At 37.3% G+C, this 19369-nt stretch overlaps 1 protein-coding gene across 2 annotated transcripts in view; it reads left to right on the top strand.

Moving 5' to 3' along the window:
- Nucleotides 1-12741, top strand: part of ATM (ATM serine/threonine kinase) — a 133385-nt gene extending 120644 nt beyond the window's left edge. For both annotated transcript variants that reach the window (XM_065882336.1, XM_065882335.1), the window contains exons 57-62: nucleotides 800-965; nucleotides 2322-2408; nucleotides 7170-7284; nucleotides 8039-8102; nucleotides 12315-12451; nucleotides 12558-12741. In XM_065882336.1, coding sequence (XP_065738408.1) covers nucleotides 800-965; nucleotides 2322-2408; nucleotides 7170-7284; nucleotides 8039-8102; nucleotides 12315-12451; nucleotides 12558-12741 — 753 coding nt within the window. The remainder of the gene's footprint in view (nucleotides 1-799; nucleotides 966-2321; nucleotides 2409-7169; nucleotides 7285-8038; nucleotides 8103-12314; nucleotides 12452-12557) is intronic.
- The last annotated feature ends 6628 nt before the right edge of the window (nucleotides 12742-19369 follow it).

Genomic DNA, 19369 nt, shown 5'->3' with positions numbered 1-19369 from the left:
CTTAGATGATTTGGTTGCTGTTTAGAAGTGGGGTTGATGAAAAAAGAGTATCAGTGGCACCCAGTTCCCTGGTTGGTATGATGGAGTAGGTGGAGAAGCTATTTACCGTGTTGGTGAATAGAGGAAGTGGCTGGGTTTTGCCAAAGATGAGAAGGTGAATTAGTTTGGATTTGGAAATGATCCAAGTGAAGATGTTGAGTGGGAAGTTGGAGAGGCACATCAGGCTGGAGCTTATTAAAGATACCTGAGCCAAAGATACAGATTTGGAAGTATCAGTCCATAGATGAGGATTGAGCCTTGTTGAAGTAGATGTGCTTTGCTTCAGGAAATTATTATATAGTAAGGAAATGTTGAAGGACAGATCTGAGATGTGTCAGCTGCTTTGCCATCCATCCGGGATTGATTTTTCCATTCTTTCTCTTTTTCCTGTTTCCTATCACACGCCTAGTGCTGGGATACACCTAAGACTATCTGGAGCTACCTTTGGCATTTTTGTGTTTACTTCCACATAGCCTACAGAATCATTCAAATTAGAATTGAATTAAAACAAATAACAGTCACTGTTGGTATGCCACCTTCCCCTAAAATTAAGATGAAAACCCTAAAGGGATTATAGCTTGTTATTAATTGCTTCCCTGACCAGACTTTTAGCTTCTTGTGGGTAGAGATAATATCTTGTTCATCTTTTTATTGCCTTTATATCTATCATACTATTTTCCTATTGAAACTCCTAGTAGACTTCAGTTAAATTAGTTGAACAGAATATTCAGAAAATAATTTTATATTTTATCTGTTAAAGGATGTACAAAAAAAGTCTTTTGAAGAGAAATATGAAACCTTCATGGAGATTTGCCAAAATTTTCAACCAGTTTTCCGTTACTTCTGCATGGAAAAATTCTTGGATCCAGCTATTTGGTTTGAGAAACGATTGACTTATACTCGGAGTGTTGCTACTTCTTCTATTGGTAATCTTCTTATACATTTTAGTAGATTCAGCACTTCCTACATTCTGAGTTACAGGGGGATGGTGGTGGTGATGGTGTTTGTTAATCAGACCATCTTCATCATTAGATCATTGTGTTTCTTTTTCATCCTGATTCTTAGCTACTAAATGTAGCTCTTAGCTTTGGCAGGAGAGAATTTCTTTTTTCCAGGTAGGGAAATAAAGACTGGATATTTTTCTTCATTGCTTAATAGTGAATATGGCTTATTTTCTTTCCCCTCAATGTATTATTTTCTGGGATTTTTCTTTGGAAAATAATAAAACTCGTGATAATTCCATTTAAGTTATTTCCTTTAATTATTGTTGTTCTTGCATACAGCCTCTATAATACCATGATATTAACACCCAAAGATTGATTCTGTTTAATAGAATTTTGGTTTTGGAATAGAAATAATGATATACATTTAAATATTCTGTGTACAATATATATTTTGGCTTTTTTTATTTCTGAGAGATTGGCATAGTTAGGGCAGTTAACAAAATCTTAGAGTATGAGAACTAACAGGAATATCAGTGATCTATTGTTTTTTAATTAAAGACCACTCTTTTCATCACTTAGGTACAATACACCAGGAAGGCAGGACATGTATATTTTGAAAATTTTCTAGGTAATAATGAAACCCTCTTTTTTTCTACAGTGAGAATCATTCATCTGATTCAACTGATTTAGTTTACAAATGAGAAAGTAGGCCCAGTTAATGACAGAGCTAGCCGTGCACCCCAGGCATCCTGACACCCTTTCCACTATTTTTTTGTAACACCTTATAGTGTGTTTCATTAGGTTAAAAGCATTTTAAAACATGTTATCATCTGTGTTAAAAACAGAAATGTAGTTTTTCCTGGATATATACCTGATGAAATGAATTATTGACTAATTTGTGTTAAATATAATTCATCAAGCAGAAGAAAGTTTCACTGAAGAATGAAGAATTTACCCATAGGCGCCTCAGTTTAAAAGTATACTCAATAAATATTTGAGTGTATATGGTGCACTGCTTTGGCCCTGGTAAATAATGGGTCTCAATTTTAACCACACTCAATTTTGAAGTATTAATATTTTAATATATGTGCTTATTAGTAAATGGAAAACTTTTTAAGCAAATCATCTAGGATTTGTAAAATGCAGTATAGATGAAAATGGCTGGCAAGATTTGACTTAAACTGAAAATGGCCAGTTATGTACATAATTTCCTTCACGTAGGCAAAAAAGCCTAAGCTACTTAAAAATTATATAGAGTCAGTGGTATTGGTTGAAATTATGGCTACTTGTGTTATAGAAATAGATGATATCAGTAATTTCAGATTGTTTTTTTTCTAGTTGGTTACATACTTGGACTTGGTGATAGACATGTACAGAATATCTTGATAAATGAGCAGTCAGCAGAACTTGTACATATAGATTTAGGTAAGTAACAAAAGATATGTTTCTTTGTTCAGTAAATATTTGGTCATCAAGAAATGTTGTTTGCCTACCAGGATATTGCAAGTATGAGAGAGAGAGAGATCAAAACAATAAATATTGTTTTAAAAAAAGCATAAACACAGTGATGCTGGAGGGAGTAGCTAATTCTGCCTTGGATAATGAGTGACATTTAAGCCAGATCTCAAAGAAAGAAAGGATAATCTAGAGAGAGGATAGAGCAGATATGAAGGGAGGAATAATGAAGTTGTAGCATGTTTTAGGAATGGTGAGACATTAAATGTGGCTGGAGTGAAGTTTGCATGTAGTTGAGTAGCTTGAGGTATAGATTGGTACTAGATTATAAAAAGCCAGGCCAAGAAGTTTCAACTTTAATCTGTTAAACAACGGGAAGTAAATGAAGATACATTTAATCAGGACATAATCTTATTTGATTATTGGAAAGATAATTTGGGGAACAGTATCTGTGCAGTAGGAAAACAAATTAGGATATGTTATAATAGTTTAGACAAGATAATGAAAGAAATGATTTGGACTAAAGTTGTATGAAACAGGAGTTGGATTTGGGGGACATTTTTGTAGTAATTTTGCACCAGTGATATTAGATGTGGAAATAGTGGGAGAGGGAACTCCAAGCTAACTGAAGTTTCTAGCTAAGGAAAACAGCAGGTTTTGTAGAGAATAAGAAACTGATGAGTTTAGTTTTGTATGTTGTTTTGAGGTATTATTGGGATTTCCAGGGGAAGTAGACAGTTTAATATATAGGAAAGCAAAGATGTTGAACGTAGTAAGAGATGTAGAACTTTTCAGCAAATAGATTTTAGTTGAAGTCATTGGACTAGAGGAGGTTCTAATCTTGTACGTCATCCTTGATGACGAGAACTAAGGATGGAATTGTAAGGAATCTCAGCATTAAAAAGGCTGAGTCTTGGGAATTGCCTGGTGGTCCAGTGGTTAGGACTCGGCACTTTCATTGCTGAGGGCCCAGGTTCAATCCCTGGTTGGGGAACTAAGTTCCCACAAGCTGCACAGTGAGGCCAAAAAAAAGGCTGAGTCAGAAAAGAAAAAAATAAATGAGGAATAACCAACAAGTCATAGAAAGTAGAGGTAGGGATATCTTGGAAGACAAGAGAGGATAAATTTTCATGGAGGAAGAAGTGCTGTGCTCAGTAGTATCTGATACAGAAAGGTCAAATAAGATGAATGCTGAAAATAGACCTTTGAATTTAACAATTAATCTTAGTAAACTTTGGATAGAATGGAGGAAGTAAGATTGTGAAAAGGCAAGGATTAAATGGAAATTAAGGATGTGTAGGCTAAGAATGTGAAACTGTTCTTCAAGAAATTTAGAAGTAAGGGAAGAATGAAGAGAAATTTGCTGCAGAGATGGGAGACACACATTTGGTCCCCTCCCCCCACTGCTTTTGGTTTTGAGGGTTTTTTGTTCTTGTTCATTTGCTTTCTTAAGATGGGAGATACTTACAGGAGAGAGACAAAGATAATTGAAATAGCAAGGGAAATCATGAAGTATGTGAAGGTGTAGAGTTGGCTTTACACTGGAAGCGTGTTAGCTTTTCCTCCAAGAGAAGAAAGGATGAGTGCTAATAGGAAAGTCTTCAGCTAGAGGGGAAAGAATTTGAGGGAAATTATATTTGCTATTCTGTTTTCTCTGAGAACTGGAAAGCATGTTTATTTGCTAATAATTGGAGGGATGGTAATTGGCCTTAAAAGAACAATAAAATTTTAAAAGTGGGTACCATGGAAATGAGACCAACGGCTGACTAGAAAGGCATAAATAAAAAAGATATGCCAAGCATTTTAAGGGGCATTTTAGGGTGATAATCCTAAATTTGTAGTGTCATCATATGATTTCTTCCAAGCACCCTCAGCATCCCTGGAATTTAAGTTCTAGTTTGAAGTGGTAAGTGTGGAGGAACAAGGGGCCAAGAAGATTTGAGTTACTAGTGAGAGTAATCAACTTTGCAGGCTATACCCTGAGCTGAGTAGGGAAGGAAGAGAGACTAAAAGACTAGAAATCTCAGTGAGTTTGAAGATTATTTAACACGAATAAAGGGGTAGAAGGAGAAGAGGTTTTAATTAAAATGTAGAGTTTAAGATTTCTTAGAAAGTACAGTTTTAGGAGATTATAAGTTCTATAGTATAAGTTTTTGCTAAGTGGTTTGCTAAGAGAGAGTAAATTGAATTTCATTAGAACAGAGAAGATCAAGAATATTATATGGTTTTCCCCAGAATGAATTCCAGAGTTAGGACAGAGAGGAAGATCGTGAGCTAGGTCCACACCAACATTCAATGAATTTGATAGGAAATCTTAGATGTTGGGTTATAATAAATATGAGGATGAGTGGAGTTGTTAGAGCCAGAATGTGGGAACTCAATAGAGGAGAGAAATTTTGCATGAGAACAAAAGGGCAGTGCAATGGAAGCTGCAAAGTAGAGATAGGAGTATGCCAACCGATGTCCAGGCCATGCTAAACACATCTATAAATGAGAAAGGTAAATTGGTATAACCAGTTTGGAATACTGTTTGGCATTATCTGCTAAAGCTGGGAATTGTGACCCAGGAATTCCACTGCAGTAAAAATGCACGCATGTGTATAAGAATGTTCATAGTAGTACTATTCATAATAGCCCCAAATTAGAAACAGTCCCAACCCCCATCACAAATAGAATGGATAAACAGTCTACAGCCATACCACCCTGAACGCGCCTGATCTTGTTGAGTACTTGGTTGGGAGAATGGATGAATGAATTTTATTGTATTCATAAAATGAAGTACTATATAACAATGAGATTGAATGAACTATAGCCACACTCAACATGGAAGACTCACAAATACAATGTTAAGTGAAAGAATCTAGATACAATAGAATATATACTGTATAATTCCATTTATGTAAAATATAAAACTGATAAAATTAATCTATAGTGTTGGAAGTCAGGATAGTGGTAAGCCTTTGAAGAGGTGTTTTGTGATTCATAGAGAGATGTGGTGGGGCTTCTGGAATGCTGGTTACATGGTTTTGTTCATTTTATAAAATCTCAATTAGCCACACACTTGAATGACTTTGATGATTTGTACACTTTTCTGTGTATCTCTTTGATTATCTGTTGCTGCATAAGAAACCACCCCAAATTTAGTAGCTTAAAACCACTATTACTATATCTTATAGTCTATGCGTTGACTGGTCTCAGCTGGAAAATTCTCACTTATGATCTTTCACACAGCTGTAGTCAGCACCTGGGGCTGAATTTACCTTAGGATTCAACTGGGCCAGTGTCCAAGATGAATTCTTACACATTTGATGCTTCATTGCTCCTCCATGTGGCCTCTCTGTCTAGCAGAGTAACCTGAACTTCTTACAAAGCATCTCAGGGCTCCGAGAGGAAGGAAGTAGAAGTTAAGGGTTAGCTTGCAACTGGCACAGTGTCACTTCTGCTATATTCTCTTAGAGTAGTGTCATACAACCAATCCAGATTCTTCCCTTTCTTTCTGGGACTCCAATAACAATACATTAGACTATCTCACTGTATCACTTATGCTGTTTACGTCCTTCTCTATATTTTTCAAACCTTGCTTTTCCTTCAGCTCACCCATGGTGTCAGTGGAAACCATGTGGGGAGCCTGGACTTCCCGTGTCACCAATCTGTAGCAAGGAGCCCCCTTTCCTCTTGGATGTCAGAGGAGGCCAAGTGGGGAACCTGGTCTTCTGCCACGACTTAGCAGTAAATAAGGTGGTTACTCCCAAAGCCAGCAAAAATAGAAGTGTAGATAAGATCCAGAGTCTCATAATGTAATATCTAAAAAGGTCAAAATTTCCATTGAAAATCATTTGTCAGGAAAATTGCAGTTTGAATGAAAAACAATAGACGTCAGCACTGAGGTGACAAAGATGTTAGAATTATCTGACAAAGATTTTAAAGCAGCCATCATAAAAATACTTCAAGGAGCAATTACAAACATGTTTGAAACAAATGAAAAGGTGCTAAGTCTCAGCACAGAAATAGTTTCAACATAGGAATAGGAGATATAAAAGAACCAGGTGAAAATTTTATTTTCCATTTTTTGGATGATTCTCTAGAGAACTATGTTGAGTGAAAAAAGCTAATCCTTAAAGGTTACATACTGTTTGACTCCATTGACATACTTGAAATTACAAAATTATAAAAATGGAAAACAGATTAGTTATTACTGGAAGAGCAGGGAGTAGGGGTAGGCCTTGGGAGTAAGTAGGTGTGGCTAATATAGCATGAGGGATCCTTGTATTGATGGAAATATTCTATATCTTGATTGTATCAGTGTCAGCATCCTGGTTATGATATTGTACTGTAGTTTTGCAAGATGTTGCCATTGGGGAAAAGTGGATAAAAGATATATATATATATATATATATATATACACACACACACACATATATCTATCTTCTGCATTTTAAATTCTACCCTTCACTACCTCATTTTTAAAAGTCACCCTTTAACATAGAATTCTCTAATTACATCAATAAATAATTTTTTTAACTTGATTTTTTAAAATTGGAGGTGGATCTCCTGGAGAATGCTGGAGATGAAGAAGGCAGGCAGAGCAGAAATAGAATAAATGACTGTGTGTTTTAGTATTGATTGAATATTGGTGACAGATTATTTAGTGCCTCTGCAAAGTTCACATACCAGTTGAGGAAAGTAAATTAGCTATGGGACCTCCTAACCTCACTGTATTTTTTACTTCAGGAGTTGCTTTTGAACAGGGTAAAATCCTTCCTACTCCTGAAACAGTTCCCTTCAGACTTACCAGAGATATTGTGGATGGGATGGGCATTACTGGTGTAGAAGGTGTCTTCAGAAGGTAAGTCAAATAGGGTAAGGTAAGGCAGATGATTTTTGGTGTTGAAATTATTTGGATTATTGATTTCTATAGATTATAGAGTTCACCCTTACTAGAATTATTATACATTCCAGTGCTTTACCAGTACTAAGAAAAAGACCTTGGGTAAAAGCAGTAATTATTTCCCCTTCCTTCAGACCACCTGGGACCTCACCCAGTATGACACACATACTGTCCTCCCTTACTGCCTCTGGAAGCAACCCGCCTTTAATTTTCACACCTTTGTCCTTGCTAACTCTTTGTTTACTGATCAGAACTTCTCTTGTGTGCTCATTCTTGGGTATATAAATTATCTTAAAGGAGCTTATGATCTGGTACCAATTTCTGCTAAAAGAACTTTGCAGTTCCCTATAGTTTTCCCAGCATAGGCCAACATACTCAACTTTCTTTTTTAAGTCTACATACTCATCTTTTAACAGGGCAGATTCTAGTCAAAGTAAACTGTAATTACCATAATAATCAACTGAAAGAAATGTTTCATAGTAGTATTGTGTTATTCTTATAAATGCTAAGCTCATATTCACAAATATATTTGTATTCATTTCAGAAACATCTACTGAAAACCCACTCTGCCAAGTACTATGCTCTTTGAGATATTAATTGGGGAATTATTAACAGGAATAGTCTCAGCATACTAAACATGAGTATATAGGAGGTAAAGATATGTTGAAAATGTTGGTGTATAATAAAATTCATATTTATAATGTGTTTGTAGGTGCTGTGAGAAAACCATGGAGGTTATGAGAAACTCTCAGGAAACCCTGTTAACCATTGTAGAGGTAAAGTATATTATAAGGAAATCTTTATTTCTCTGCCCAATAGACTGTGTATCTTGTTAGGAAGGCACTGATTGGAAGATCAGTGCTTTGTTTTAATGAGGTGGGATGATGCTGGGCAGCAGGAGAGTAAATAGTGGCTTAGAAACTTGAGGCCTTCAGCCCCCTCAACTTTCTTGGAATGTTACAGCACTATAAGTAACCTCTAGTCTTTAATACATACATCAGCACTTTGACATCTTAGGTACCTTGTATGGTATTATTTTCAGAATGATTTCCTTTGGAGTTTGAAGAGAAATCAATAAGTTGTATCTCCTTTTCCCATGCCCAGGTTCAGAACCATGTAGTGAGACAGATGGAGATCAAAGTGTCAGCATTGTTACCGTAGGAACATGACTGAGCAGTGAGGGCCAAACTGGCTTGCTGCTGGTGCCACCTCAGTGCCTCTTTGCTGTCTTAACCTGGGAACAGCCCACTGAGTGGGATTTGGGCCTACAGGGCATAAACACTCCATCAGGATCACTGCCTCATGTTGATCAGGGCAGAAAGGGAAGGAAGTCCAGCAAATTTCCAGTGCTTATGACGTTAATTCTACCCAAGTGAGAATTGGGTACCCAAGGCAGTCATTCTCTGTCCTAGTAAAGGGTATGTGGGGCAAGAGATCAGGAGAGTGTCCTCCACAGGGAAGCTTGGAAGTGGAGTTGAAGCATGCCTCCCTTATATTCTTTCAGCTTTTTGTTCCTTTAACTGGTGGTGCTGGACCTGGCTGCACTTTACTATCACCTGTATTTTTTTTTTTTTTTTTTTTGTGGTACGTGGGCCTCTCACTGCCGTGGCCCCTCCCCTTGCGGAGCACAGGCTCCGGACGCGCAGGCTCAGCAGCCATGGATCACGGGCCCAGCTGCTCTGCGGCATTTGGGGTCCTCCCGGACCAGGGCACGAACCCGTGTCCCCTGCATCGGCAGGCGGACTCTCAACCACTGCGCCACCAGGGAAGCCCGACCTGTATTGCTTTTAAACAACATTGATGTTGACCAAATTTGAACTAAACTTCTAGGAATGAGGCAAGAACATTTGTATTTTTTAAAAGCTTCATTGGCATTAACCATTAAGCCTGTGATCAACAAGGATGGAACTATATCCCAAGGAGGGTGAAATTTATAGTCTATTAGGGTGGTCCTGTGTCTGCTGCCTTTATGAACCAAAGTCCTCTTTATAGCCCCTTTGGACTGCTGGTCGCGATATGGATTTTTGGTACAAAGAGAGTTAAAATGGGTCCCAATAGTGTGTTGATAAAGTTAACTCTAAGGCTGTGCTGTTCCCAAGGCTGGAAAAGCTTTCCCTTTTTCCCATATACATATTGTCATTTGTTTGCCATTGGTGCTGCAGCAAGAATAAATGATAACATGGATGCCTCAGTAATGCAGAAATCAAGGTCTAAAATCAAATTATCTTGCTTTTTTGCATTTAAGACCAAAAAATCCAGACTTTTCAAATTAATTTAAGATCCAAAGAAGTTTAATGTATTCCCCAGTATTTTACTCTGTTCAGTCTCAGTCAAAAGGATTTTTGTGTCTGGGTAGATGTGGGGGTTCCTTCAGTACCGATGTCCTGAGTTAACACTTGTTAGAAGAGGGTAGTTCGTTCAAGGCTTCAGAAGTTTTATTAGTTGAATGCCAAATTGCTCGTGAGCCTCATTCTTTAAAGAGTGGTAGGAGATAAAGTTAGAGAGGTCATAGTGGGCAGATTATTTAGGGGTTTCTACCTTATTGTGAGGATTTTAGACTTTACTGAGTAAGATGGAAACTGTTGGGGAGTTTCAGGCCACTGCATCTCCACCTGCAATAATGGTGTCACTTATAAGCTTTTATAAGCTTTGTGTGTTTTACACTGATTTGCCTAATCTTCCCTCTGTAAATCTGTCTGAATTTCCTGAAATAATTTAGTGCGGTTGTCCCAACCTTCCCTGCTGACCTCACTGTGGATTTTGTGCCTTCAGCTTTAGCAGGGTACTTCTCAGGAGTTTTGTTGGATCCCAATCCTCTGGAATGTCATTTCAGTCTCCTTTTTTGTAGTCATTACGTTTGCTCTGTTAGATTTCATTGAGCCACAGTCACTGTTTCTGATATAATAACAATTAAAACTTCTCGCTTCCTAACCCTCTTTAAGAACACTGTGACTTGGCTGCATTTCCCTTTCCTTCTCAATACATTTGTCTCTACTGGCCTTCAAGATCTCATTTTCTTTTTCATAATAGACCATCCTGTCTTCTAAGATTTTATCCATTCTACTAAGGTAATCTCTTCTTTTAACTCAATGGTTCTTAGCCAAGTGCAGTTTTGCTCTCTAAAGGACAGTTGGCAATGTCTGGAGACATTTTTGATTGTCATAATTGGGGCTGGGGGAGATGTGAAGGTACTATTCACATCTAGTGGGTAGAGACAAGAGATGCCACAAAACATCCTATACACACAGCCCTCACACCAAAGAAATATCCAGCTAAAAAATGTCAGTAGTGCCAAGATTGAGAAACCCTGCTTTAACTTAATCTGTATTCCTTTCTTGTTTTTTGTTCAACCAGTCCTGTTCTGATAATAAAGCTAAAGTATATTTTTTTAATTACTCCAGTTCCTCCTTGATTCCAGAATTTGCAAATATGATTCCTAATACAAGCCCTTGGGTTTGAGATAATTCAATTGTGTTGTTTCTCTGTTTCAACCAAAGAAGACCATATAGTCTGTTTATAATAGAGACCCCCATTTCTTTTCATTAGTTGGTTAATAAAATATATGTCCCTTTGGGGAGTGAAACTGGTTTGGATCCCTGAAGTCTAAACCCATGTCAGTGCCAATTTGAAGTCCCATAGAAACCCTTAAATTTATGGACAAACCACATATATTCAGAGTCAGTCCCTCTGTATTTTTTAATCATCCTGGAGGATGCTCAGAACAGCATAAACAGATGACCACTTTTTGGTACTGCTGATCTAGTATTTGTCCTGGAATTAAACGTGTAATGCTAAGGGCATTTTATAGTGTCAGACTGCAGACCTACCTAGAAACACAAAAAAGGCAGCAGCAAGAAAGTATTCCAACTTTGTAATGCTGGAATATCCTGCAAAATCAGGCACTCCTGGAGTTGAGTCTTCACTTATTATTAAGACTTGTATGGTAAGCATTTGCTGAGGCCTATTTTTAAAAAATTATGTGCTTATAAACACCAGGGGCAGTTAGCTGTTCTGTATTGCCGAGGTCAAAAATCCCTGTGACCGGGCTTCCCTGGTGGCGCAGTGGTTGGGAGTCCGCCTGCCAATGCAGGGGACACGGGTTTGTGCCCCGGTCCGGGAGGGTCCCGCGTGCCGCGGAGCGGCTGGGCCCGTGGGTCAGGGCCGCTGAGCCTGTGTGTCCGGAGCCTGTGCTCCGTAGCGTGAGGGGCCACGGCAGTGAGAGGCCCGCGTACCGCAAAAAAAAAAAAAAAAATCCCTGTGACCTCACTTACTAAAATTAAGACTTAGAATCACTTGCTCTGGCCATGCCAGTTATTTTAGTATTCAAATTCTACTCCATATGTAGATTTTAAGATGCCAACCATAGCACTAGACCTTGGGTTTTGAGGAGTTTTCAATAAATTATACCTTTTTTTCTCCACCCAAATTTGGAACTAATTGAGTGGAAAAGAAAGAGCCTTAAGAAGCCATAGAGATCAAAATGTCATGTTTATTACTGATACAACTGTTGGAGAATATGGCTTAGGAGTAAGGTCCAAATAGGCTTGCTACTGCTGTCCAGCTCCCACAGTCTAATATATCCCTTGGTACAGCTCACCTGAGGGAGAGTTGGGGCCTGCAGTTCTCTGCTTTGGCAAATGTTCTTACCAAAGAACTGATCAAGAGGAGAGGGAGAAGGAAAGAGGAACTAGTGCTTGTCTGCTTTTAATTGATTAGTTTCACCCAATCAGGAAACATGGGTCAAAGGATGTCACAGCCCCCAAAATGGAGAAAGAATGAATGCAGATGGGAGAAAAATCCCAGAACATCATGTTAGTATAGTTTCCTCCACAAGGAAACATGAAGCACATGTGATAAGTTTGCCCCTCCATCCCAGTCAACTACCATGTGACTGGCCTGTATTATTTTTATAATACTGGTCCTACTGTTTCTAAATACATCATCAAAATACACATTGTTCTTCTAATACATATGTCCTCTCTATCTAGGTCCTCCTGTATGATCCTCTCTTTGACTGGACAATGAATCCTTTGAAAGCTCTGTATTTACAGCAGAGGCCAGAGGATGAAAGTGAGCTCCACTCCACTCCAAATGCAGATGACCAGGAATGCAAACGAAATCTCAGGTGAGCAGTTTTTGGGGAAGGATCTGTTGTCACTTGTTCAGATTCTCCTATTCCCAAGGCCCTTTAAACTGTTCCACCTCATTAACCTTTGTGTTTTTTTCATTAGTGATATTGACCACAGTTTCAACAAAGTAGCTGAACGTGTCTTGATGAGACTGCAAGAGAAACTAAAAGGAGTGGAGGAAGGAACCGTGCTCAGTGTTGGTGGACAGGTGAATTTGCTCATACAACAGGCCATGGACCCCAAAAATCTCAGCCGACTTTTCCCAGGCTGGAAAGCTTGGGTGTGATATTAAGCATGTGATTGCCTTTGAATTCAGCCTTTAGAAATTGTATTTTGGCCTTCATTTTTAACCCACCCACATACTTCAAATAGGTATTAATATTGAACTAAGTAAACTAATGTGTTTTTTAAAAAACGTTTAATTTACCTAAAGATACTTTGATAGTCTCAAGGAACAGTTTTCTCACACTTTAGAAATAAACAGTCAGTCATGCTCTACTTCTAAGGTAAATGTTTATTTTTTCTTCTCAAGTGCATACTTGTATCATTTTCAGTAGAATCACTGACTTTTGCTTTAGCTGAAAATGCAAGCAGCATGAGTATAGCAGCAGCGCTGGCAGATTTTTCTTTAGTAGGAGTTAGAACAAATAAATATACTGCTAGTTTTGATATAGCTTTAATTAAAACTTGTTTCCCGGATATTCTATATGAATGATAAAATATTAATATATAAAAGGAAGAAAATAAATTTAAAATTGTAACCATCTGTATACCATGGTAAATATGTTTGGATTTTCAGTAGTAAGATCACTCAGTGTTACTCAGTAATGAAGGTGTTACGATATGGAGAACAGATTTCACAGACACAGTATGGTTACTGTTTTTTAGAAATGTATATTAGACCTTCTCATTCTGTTCTCTTTATCTTTTAAGCCCTCTGTGTTTCCAGTACTTTATCTTTCTATGATGCCTTCATATCTGTCTTCTAGTTCATGAATTCTCTTGTCTCTATGTAATCTCCTTTTTAAACTATTCATTGGGTTTCTCCTTTCAAAAGTTGTTTTCCATTTCTAGGTATGTATCATTCTTAAGATTTGCCTATTATTTGTTTCATGATGTCTAGTTGGGGTTTTTTTTTTTAACTTTAAGTTTCTCTTGTTTGTATATGTTGGTTTTTGTAATTGGTGAGCTGTTTATCCATGTATTTTGTGACTTTAGAAGGTGAGCTTATTTTCAGCAGAACCTTCTCATGGGGATCTTGAGTGACCTGGGTTAAGAATAATTCCTTCCAGAAAAGTTTTATGTCTGGTTATGTCATAGTTCCAGGGCTATCACTGACAGAGGACCACTCTTTCTTTAATTTCTTGGCTTCAGGGTTTCCTGACCTGAAGAGTACTATAAATTTACTGAGAGAAGACTCCCAGGCCAAGACAGACATTCTTCCACATTATCTCCCTGTGCTAGTCAGCAGAATGTTTTACCGATGACTCCCCTTTCACTGAGAGTGTAAGCCTGAATGTGTCCCAACCTTATGGACATGAGGGGAGGTGCATTTAATTACTACCCACTGCCTTTTTAAAGTCCTCTTACAAATGTTAGAGCTGAAATTCATAGGTTAATGAGATTGGCAAGTTTGCCAGGATAGCTAGAATATCAGCTCACACATCTACCTCTCTGGTTTTTAGTTTCCTTCTGAAACTGAAAATTTTTGGCCATAAGGATTTCCCCTTTCTTACAACTTCTGCTATGTGTTTAAAAAATATTTCTTATACCTTACCTAGCATTTCTGTGTGTATTGTTGGAAGAAAAGGGTTTAGGTATCAAGTTTGATATATAGCTAGAAATGGAACTCTTCTGTCCCCATAGTGTCATTAGATAAACAAATAAAACTATTGACTTGTCTATTGGTGAATATAATCCTTCCTCCATCCTTAGGAAACTGTTCATCTCAGCTGCAGAGATTAAGAAATGGGTGATTGAACCTTGATGAATGAATAGGATGAATGAATAGGAAACCTATTTTTATTACCAAAGTGAATCAAGGGAATGTAGCAAACTTAGAATGTCTTTATTTAAGAAAGCCTTGAAATCTTCATGGGTGGAATAAGAAATTATCAGCTAGATGATAGTATAGGTAAGTGAATTTGTAGCTAATTCTTGCTAGTTGATGTATGTTATTCAAAGAGCTTTGAATAATATCATTAATCTACTCTTCAGCATTGAATGGTGTGCTGTAAAGCTCCTGTCCTATTCAGATCTAAAGATTATGACAAGATGGAACAATGTCTGGAAATGAATAAGATAGAAATCTACTGGGAACAAATGAGGAATGTTTAGGTTTTTAAAATATTTATGATAAAATATTTGTTGTATGCTGAGTACCTGACATACATTATATGCAGTGTCTTTTGCAAGATTAGTGATGTTATTCCAGTTTACAGCTGGGGAAAGTGAAATTTGGAAAAATAAAATAACTTGTCCAAGGGCAAAATATAATAAGTTGAAGGTACAAGTTTAATATGGACAATCTCTAACTTGGAAATCTTTCAAGTGAAAAGAATCTAGGCTTCACCAGTCAGTTGCTCATAAGGTCAGTGGAAACCAAGGAGAGAAGCTACTAGAAAAGCAGATAAATTACAGACTGTTTGAACAGTTGTGTTCAGATTAAGAGAGATACTATTTGTTCCACTATTCTCTGTGCTGATCATACCACCTAATTAGTAGGTAAATAAATCCATGGCCATGATAGTATATACTTAAAATATATGCACTTAGAAATGCTAAAAATTTAAATATGGCCTAAAGCAAAGAGGAAAACCTTTGATCTTCTTAAAGATTAAAGTAGGCTAGTGTTTAAATACATAGAAAGCTAGTGTACTGGCTTGAAATATGGAGATATGTGCCACTTCAAATATTTTGGTTGTACCTTAATGAAATTATATATTTCATGTAGATTTTTTTTAGTACTATTGAATGTATTTCTTTATTACACTGTTACCTGTTTTAAAATAAATCTTAAAGAAAATGTATGCTAAGACTCATTCATTTTATTTAAATATTTGAGTGTTCTGTGCGCCAAGCATGGTGCTGGGTATACAGCAACTTACAATGCAGTGTGAACTGAGAAGCCTGCTACACAGGACCAGACCAGTATGGTTCATCTCACTCTAAATAATCTAGTAGTTTTTCTTGATTACCCTGTGACAAAAAGCCAAATGAATGTTCTTTTTTGGGGGTGCCTAGAGAGTGATCTGGTCGACATTTCTAGAGTCTAAAAAATATATACTGGAAATGACAAAGATCCTAATATTCTAAATTTGAAGTTTGCATTCCACATATTTTTGTTTTTTAAAAAATCAGTAACTTCAGTCTTTAGAGTTTCAGGCTTTTTTGTCCAGTTTCTGAAAAAGTGAATTTTGCTTAAATGCAGTACAAAGTTTTCACAGAGATTAGGTTCAGAATTTGGTGAGTAAGGTGAAAATGTAATGAAAATTATTCCCTGAAAAATCCCTTACTTTGCCCATAATGTACAACATGCATAATTTTTTTAATGTACAACAATATGTAAAAATATATACTTTTACACTAATGTACAATGTATGATTCTAAAGCAGTGGTTCTCAGGGGGTAATTTTGCTTCCCCACTCATTTGGCAATGTCTGAAGACATTGTGAGAGCATGAAACATGGACATATAGTGTTGAAGTTTAAGATCAGTACACATTTCCAAACCAGGAGAGAAATGGTCATGATTTGACTTGTAGATCTTGCCTTGCTATAAGTGTGTATTCATAGCTGGTCTACTGTTAACGTGATTTGCTATTTTTTTAAATTTTGGTAAAATACACATAACATAAAATTTACCATCTTGACCATTTTTAAGTATACAGTTCAGTAGTGATATAAGTACTTTCACACTGTAGTACAGCCAATCTCCAGCACTCTTTTCACCTTGCAAAACTGAAGTTCTGTACCCATTCCACAACTCTCCATTCTCCCCTCCACCCAGCCCTTGGCAACCACTATTCTATTTTCTGTCTCTCTGAATTTGACTGCTGTAGCTTCCTACTATAAGCATTTGTCTTTTTGTGACTGGCTTATTTCACTAATGTAATGTCCTTAATAAGGTTCATCCCAGTTGCTGTATATCAGAATTTCCTTCTTTTTAAAGATGGAATAATATTCCATGGTATGTATAGACCACATTTTTGTTTATCTATTTATCTGTTTTTAAACACTTGGGTTGCTTTCCCCTTTTAGCTATTATGAATAATGCTGCTATTGAGCATGGGTGAACAGATATGTCCTGAAGGACTCTGTTTTTAATTCTTTTGGGTATGTACCCAGAAGTGGAATCACTGGATCATATGGTAATTCTATTTTGATGTTGTTGTTTTTTTTTTTTTTTTTTTTTTTTTTGCAGTACGCGGGCTTCTCACTGTTGTGGCCTCTCCCATTGCGGAGCACAGGCTCTGGACGCGCAGGCTCAGCGGCCATGGCTCACGGGCCTAGCCGCTCCACAGCATGTGGGATCTTCCCAGACCGGAGCACGAACCCATGTCCCCTGCATCGGCAGGCGGACTCTCAACCACTGCGCCACCAGGGAAGCCCCTATTTTGAATTTTTTGACGGAAACACCATGCTGTTTTCCATAGTGGCTACAGTGTTTTACATTCCCACAAACAGTGCACAAAGGTTCTGATTTTTCCACATCCTCACTGACACCTGTTATTTTCTGTTTCATTTTTTTAATAGTAGCCATCTTAATGCATGTGGAAGGGTCATTCCTGCAAGAAAAAACATTGTGTACTTTATACAAATCCAATGAGTGGTATTGCAAGAAATAACGAGTTTTATGGGGGAAATGTCCTTCAGTTAACAATTTTGAAAACCTTGTTCCGCCTTACTTAATGTTAGGTTATTTGAAAACCACCCCCAAATGTTCCCTAGTATTTAAATATTCACTATAAACTTATAATTCTTTGTAAATACTTAGTATTTCTTATTGCTTAAGCAATTTTTAAAAAATATCCCTGACTGTAAAGAGTTGGAAGAATTTTAAGAGAGAAAATGGTAATCACTCAGCTGGTTGCAGATTTGGTGGGGTTTTTTTTACTCTATTTTTTTGCGGTACATGGGCCTCTCACTGTTGCGGCCTCTCCCGTTGCGGAGCACAGGCTCCGGACGTCCAGGCTCAGCGGCCATGGTTCACAGGCCCAGCCACTCCGCAGCATGTGGGATCTTCCCAGACCGGGGCACGAGCCCATGTCCCCTGCATAGGCAGGGGGACTCTCAACCACTGAGCCACCAGGGAAGCCCTACTTTATTTTTTTAATTGAAATATAGTTGATGTATAATATTATGTTGGTTTCAGGTATACTCCGTGGTGATTTGACATTTGCATACATTATGAAATCACCTTGATAAGTCTAGTAGCTAACTGTCCCTGTACAAAGTTATTACACTATTATTGACCATATTCCTTGTGCTGTATGTTATATTCCCCAGTCTTATTTATTTTATAACTGGAGGTTTGTACCTCTTGCTCCCCTTCACCCATTTGCCCCCTGCACCTTCTCCCCTCTGACAACAACCTCTGTTTGTTCTCTGCATCTGTGTCTGCTTTCATTTTGTTTTGTTTGTCTTGTTTTTTAGAATCCACATGTAAGTGAGATCATATGATATTTGTCTTTCTCTGTCTGAATTATTTCACTTAACTATACTTACTTTACCCTCTAGGTTCATCTATGTCATGTCTTTCTCTGTCTGAATTATTTCACTTAACTATACTTACTTTACCCTCTAGGTTCATCTATGTCACTGCAAGTGGTAATATTTCATCCTTTTTTTTTAAAGGCTGAGTAATATTCGATTGTATATATATACCACATCGTTTTTATCCATTCATCTATTGACTGACAGGTTGCTTTCATATCTTGGCTATTGTAAACAATGCTGCTATGAACATTGGGGTGCATATATCTTTTTAAATTAGTGTTTTTGTTTTTTTTTTTGAGGAGGTAAATACCCAGAAGTGAAATTGCTGGGTCATCTGTCAGTTCTATTTTTAATTTTTTGAGAACCCTCCCTAACTATTTTTCATAGTGGCTGCACCAATTTAAAACAGTGCACCAGGGTTCCCTTTTCCTCACGTCCTCATCAGCACTCGTTATTTGTTGTCTTTTTAACAATGGCCATTCTGACAGGTGTAAGGTGATATCTCGTTGTGTTTTTGATATGCATTTCCTTGATGATTGGTGATGTTGAGTATCTTTTCATGTGTCTGTTGGCCATCTGTATGTCTTCTTTGGAAAAAATATCTATTCAGGACCTCTATATTTTAATTGGGTTGTTGGGGTTTTTTGACGTTTAGTTGCATATATTTTGGATCTATCCTTTGCAAATGTCTTCTATTCAGTAGACTGCCTTTTCATTTTGTTGATACCTTTCTTCACTGTGCAAAAGCTAGTTTAATGTAATCCCATTAGTTTATTTTTGCTTTGGTTTTCCTTGCCTGAGGAGACAGATCCAAAAAAATAATGCTAACATCAGTGTCAAAGACCATACTGCCTTTGTTTCCTTCTTGGAGTTTTATGACTTCAGTTCTTAATCCAGTTTGAATTTACTTTTGTATATGGTATAGAAAAGTAGTCCAGTTTGATTGTTTTGCATGTAGCTGTCCAGTTTTCTCAACACCATTTATTGAAGAGGCTACCTTTTCCCATTGTGTATTTTTGCATCCTTTGTTGTAGATTAATTGCCCATAAGTGTGTGGGTTTATTTCTGATCTCTCTATTCTCTTCCATTGATCAGCCTATTTTTATGCCAGTACCATACTGTTTTGATTACTATAGCTTTGCAGTATTGTTTGCAGTCAGCAAGCATGATACCTCCAGCTTTGTTCTTCTTTCCCAA

The sequence above is a fragment of the Phocoena phocoena genome, chromosome 8, assembly GCF_963924675.1.
Source record: "Phocoena phocoena chromosome 8, mPhoPho1.1, whole genome shotgun sequence".
NCBI lineage: Eukaryota > Metazoa > Chordata > Mammalia > Artiodactyla > Phocoenidae > Phocoena > Phocoena phocoena.
Note: the sequence above shows the minus strand (reverse complement) of the source record. Positions and strands in the feature narration are given on the sequence as shown.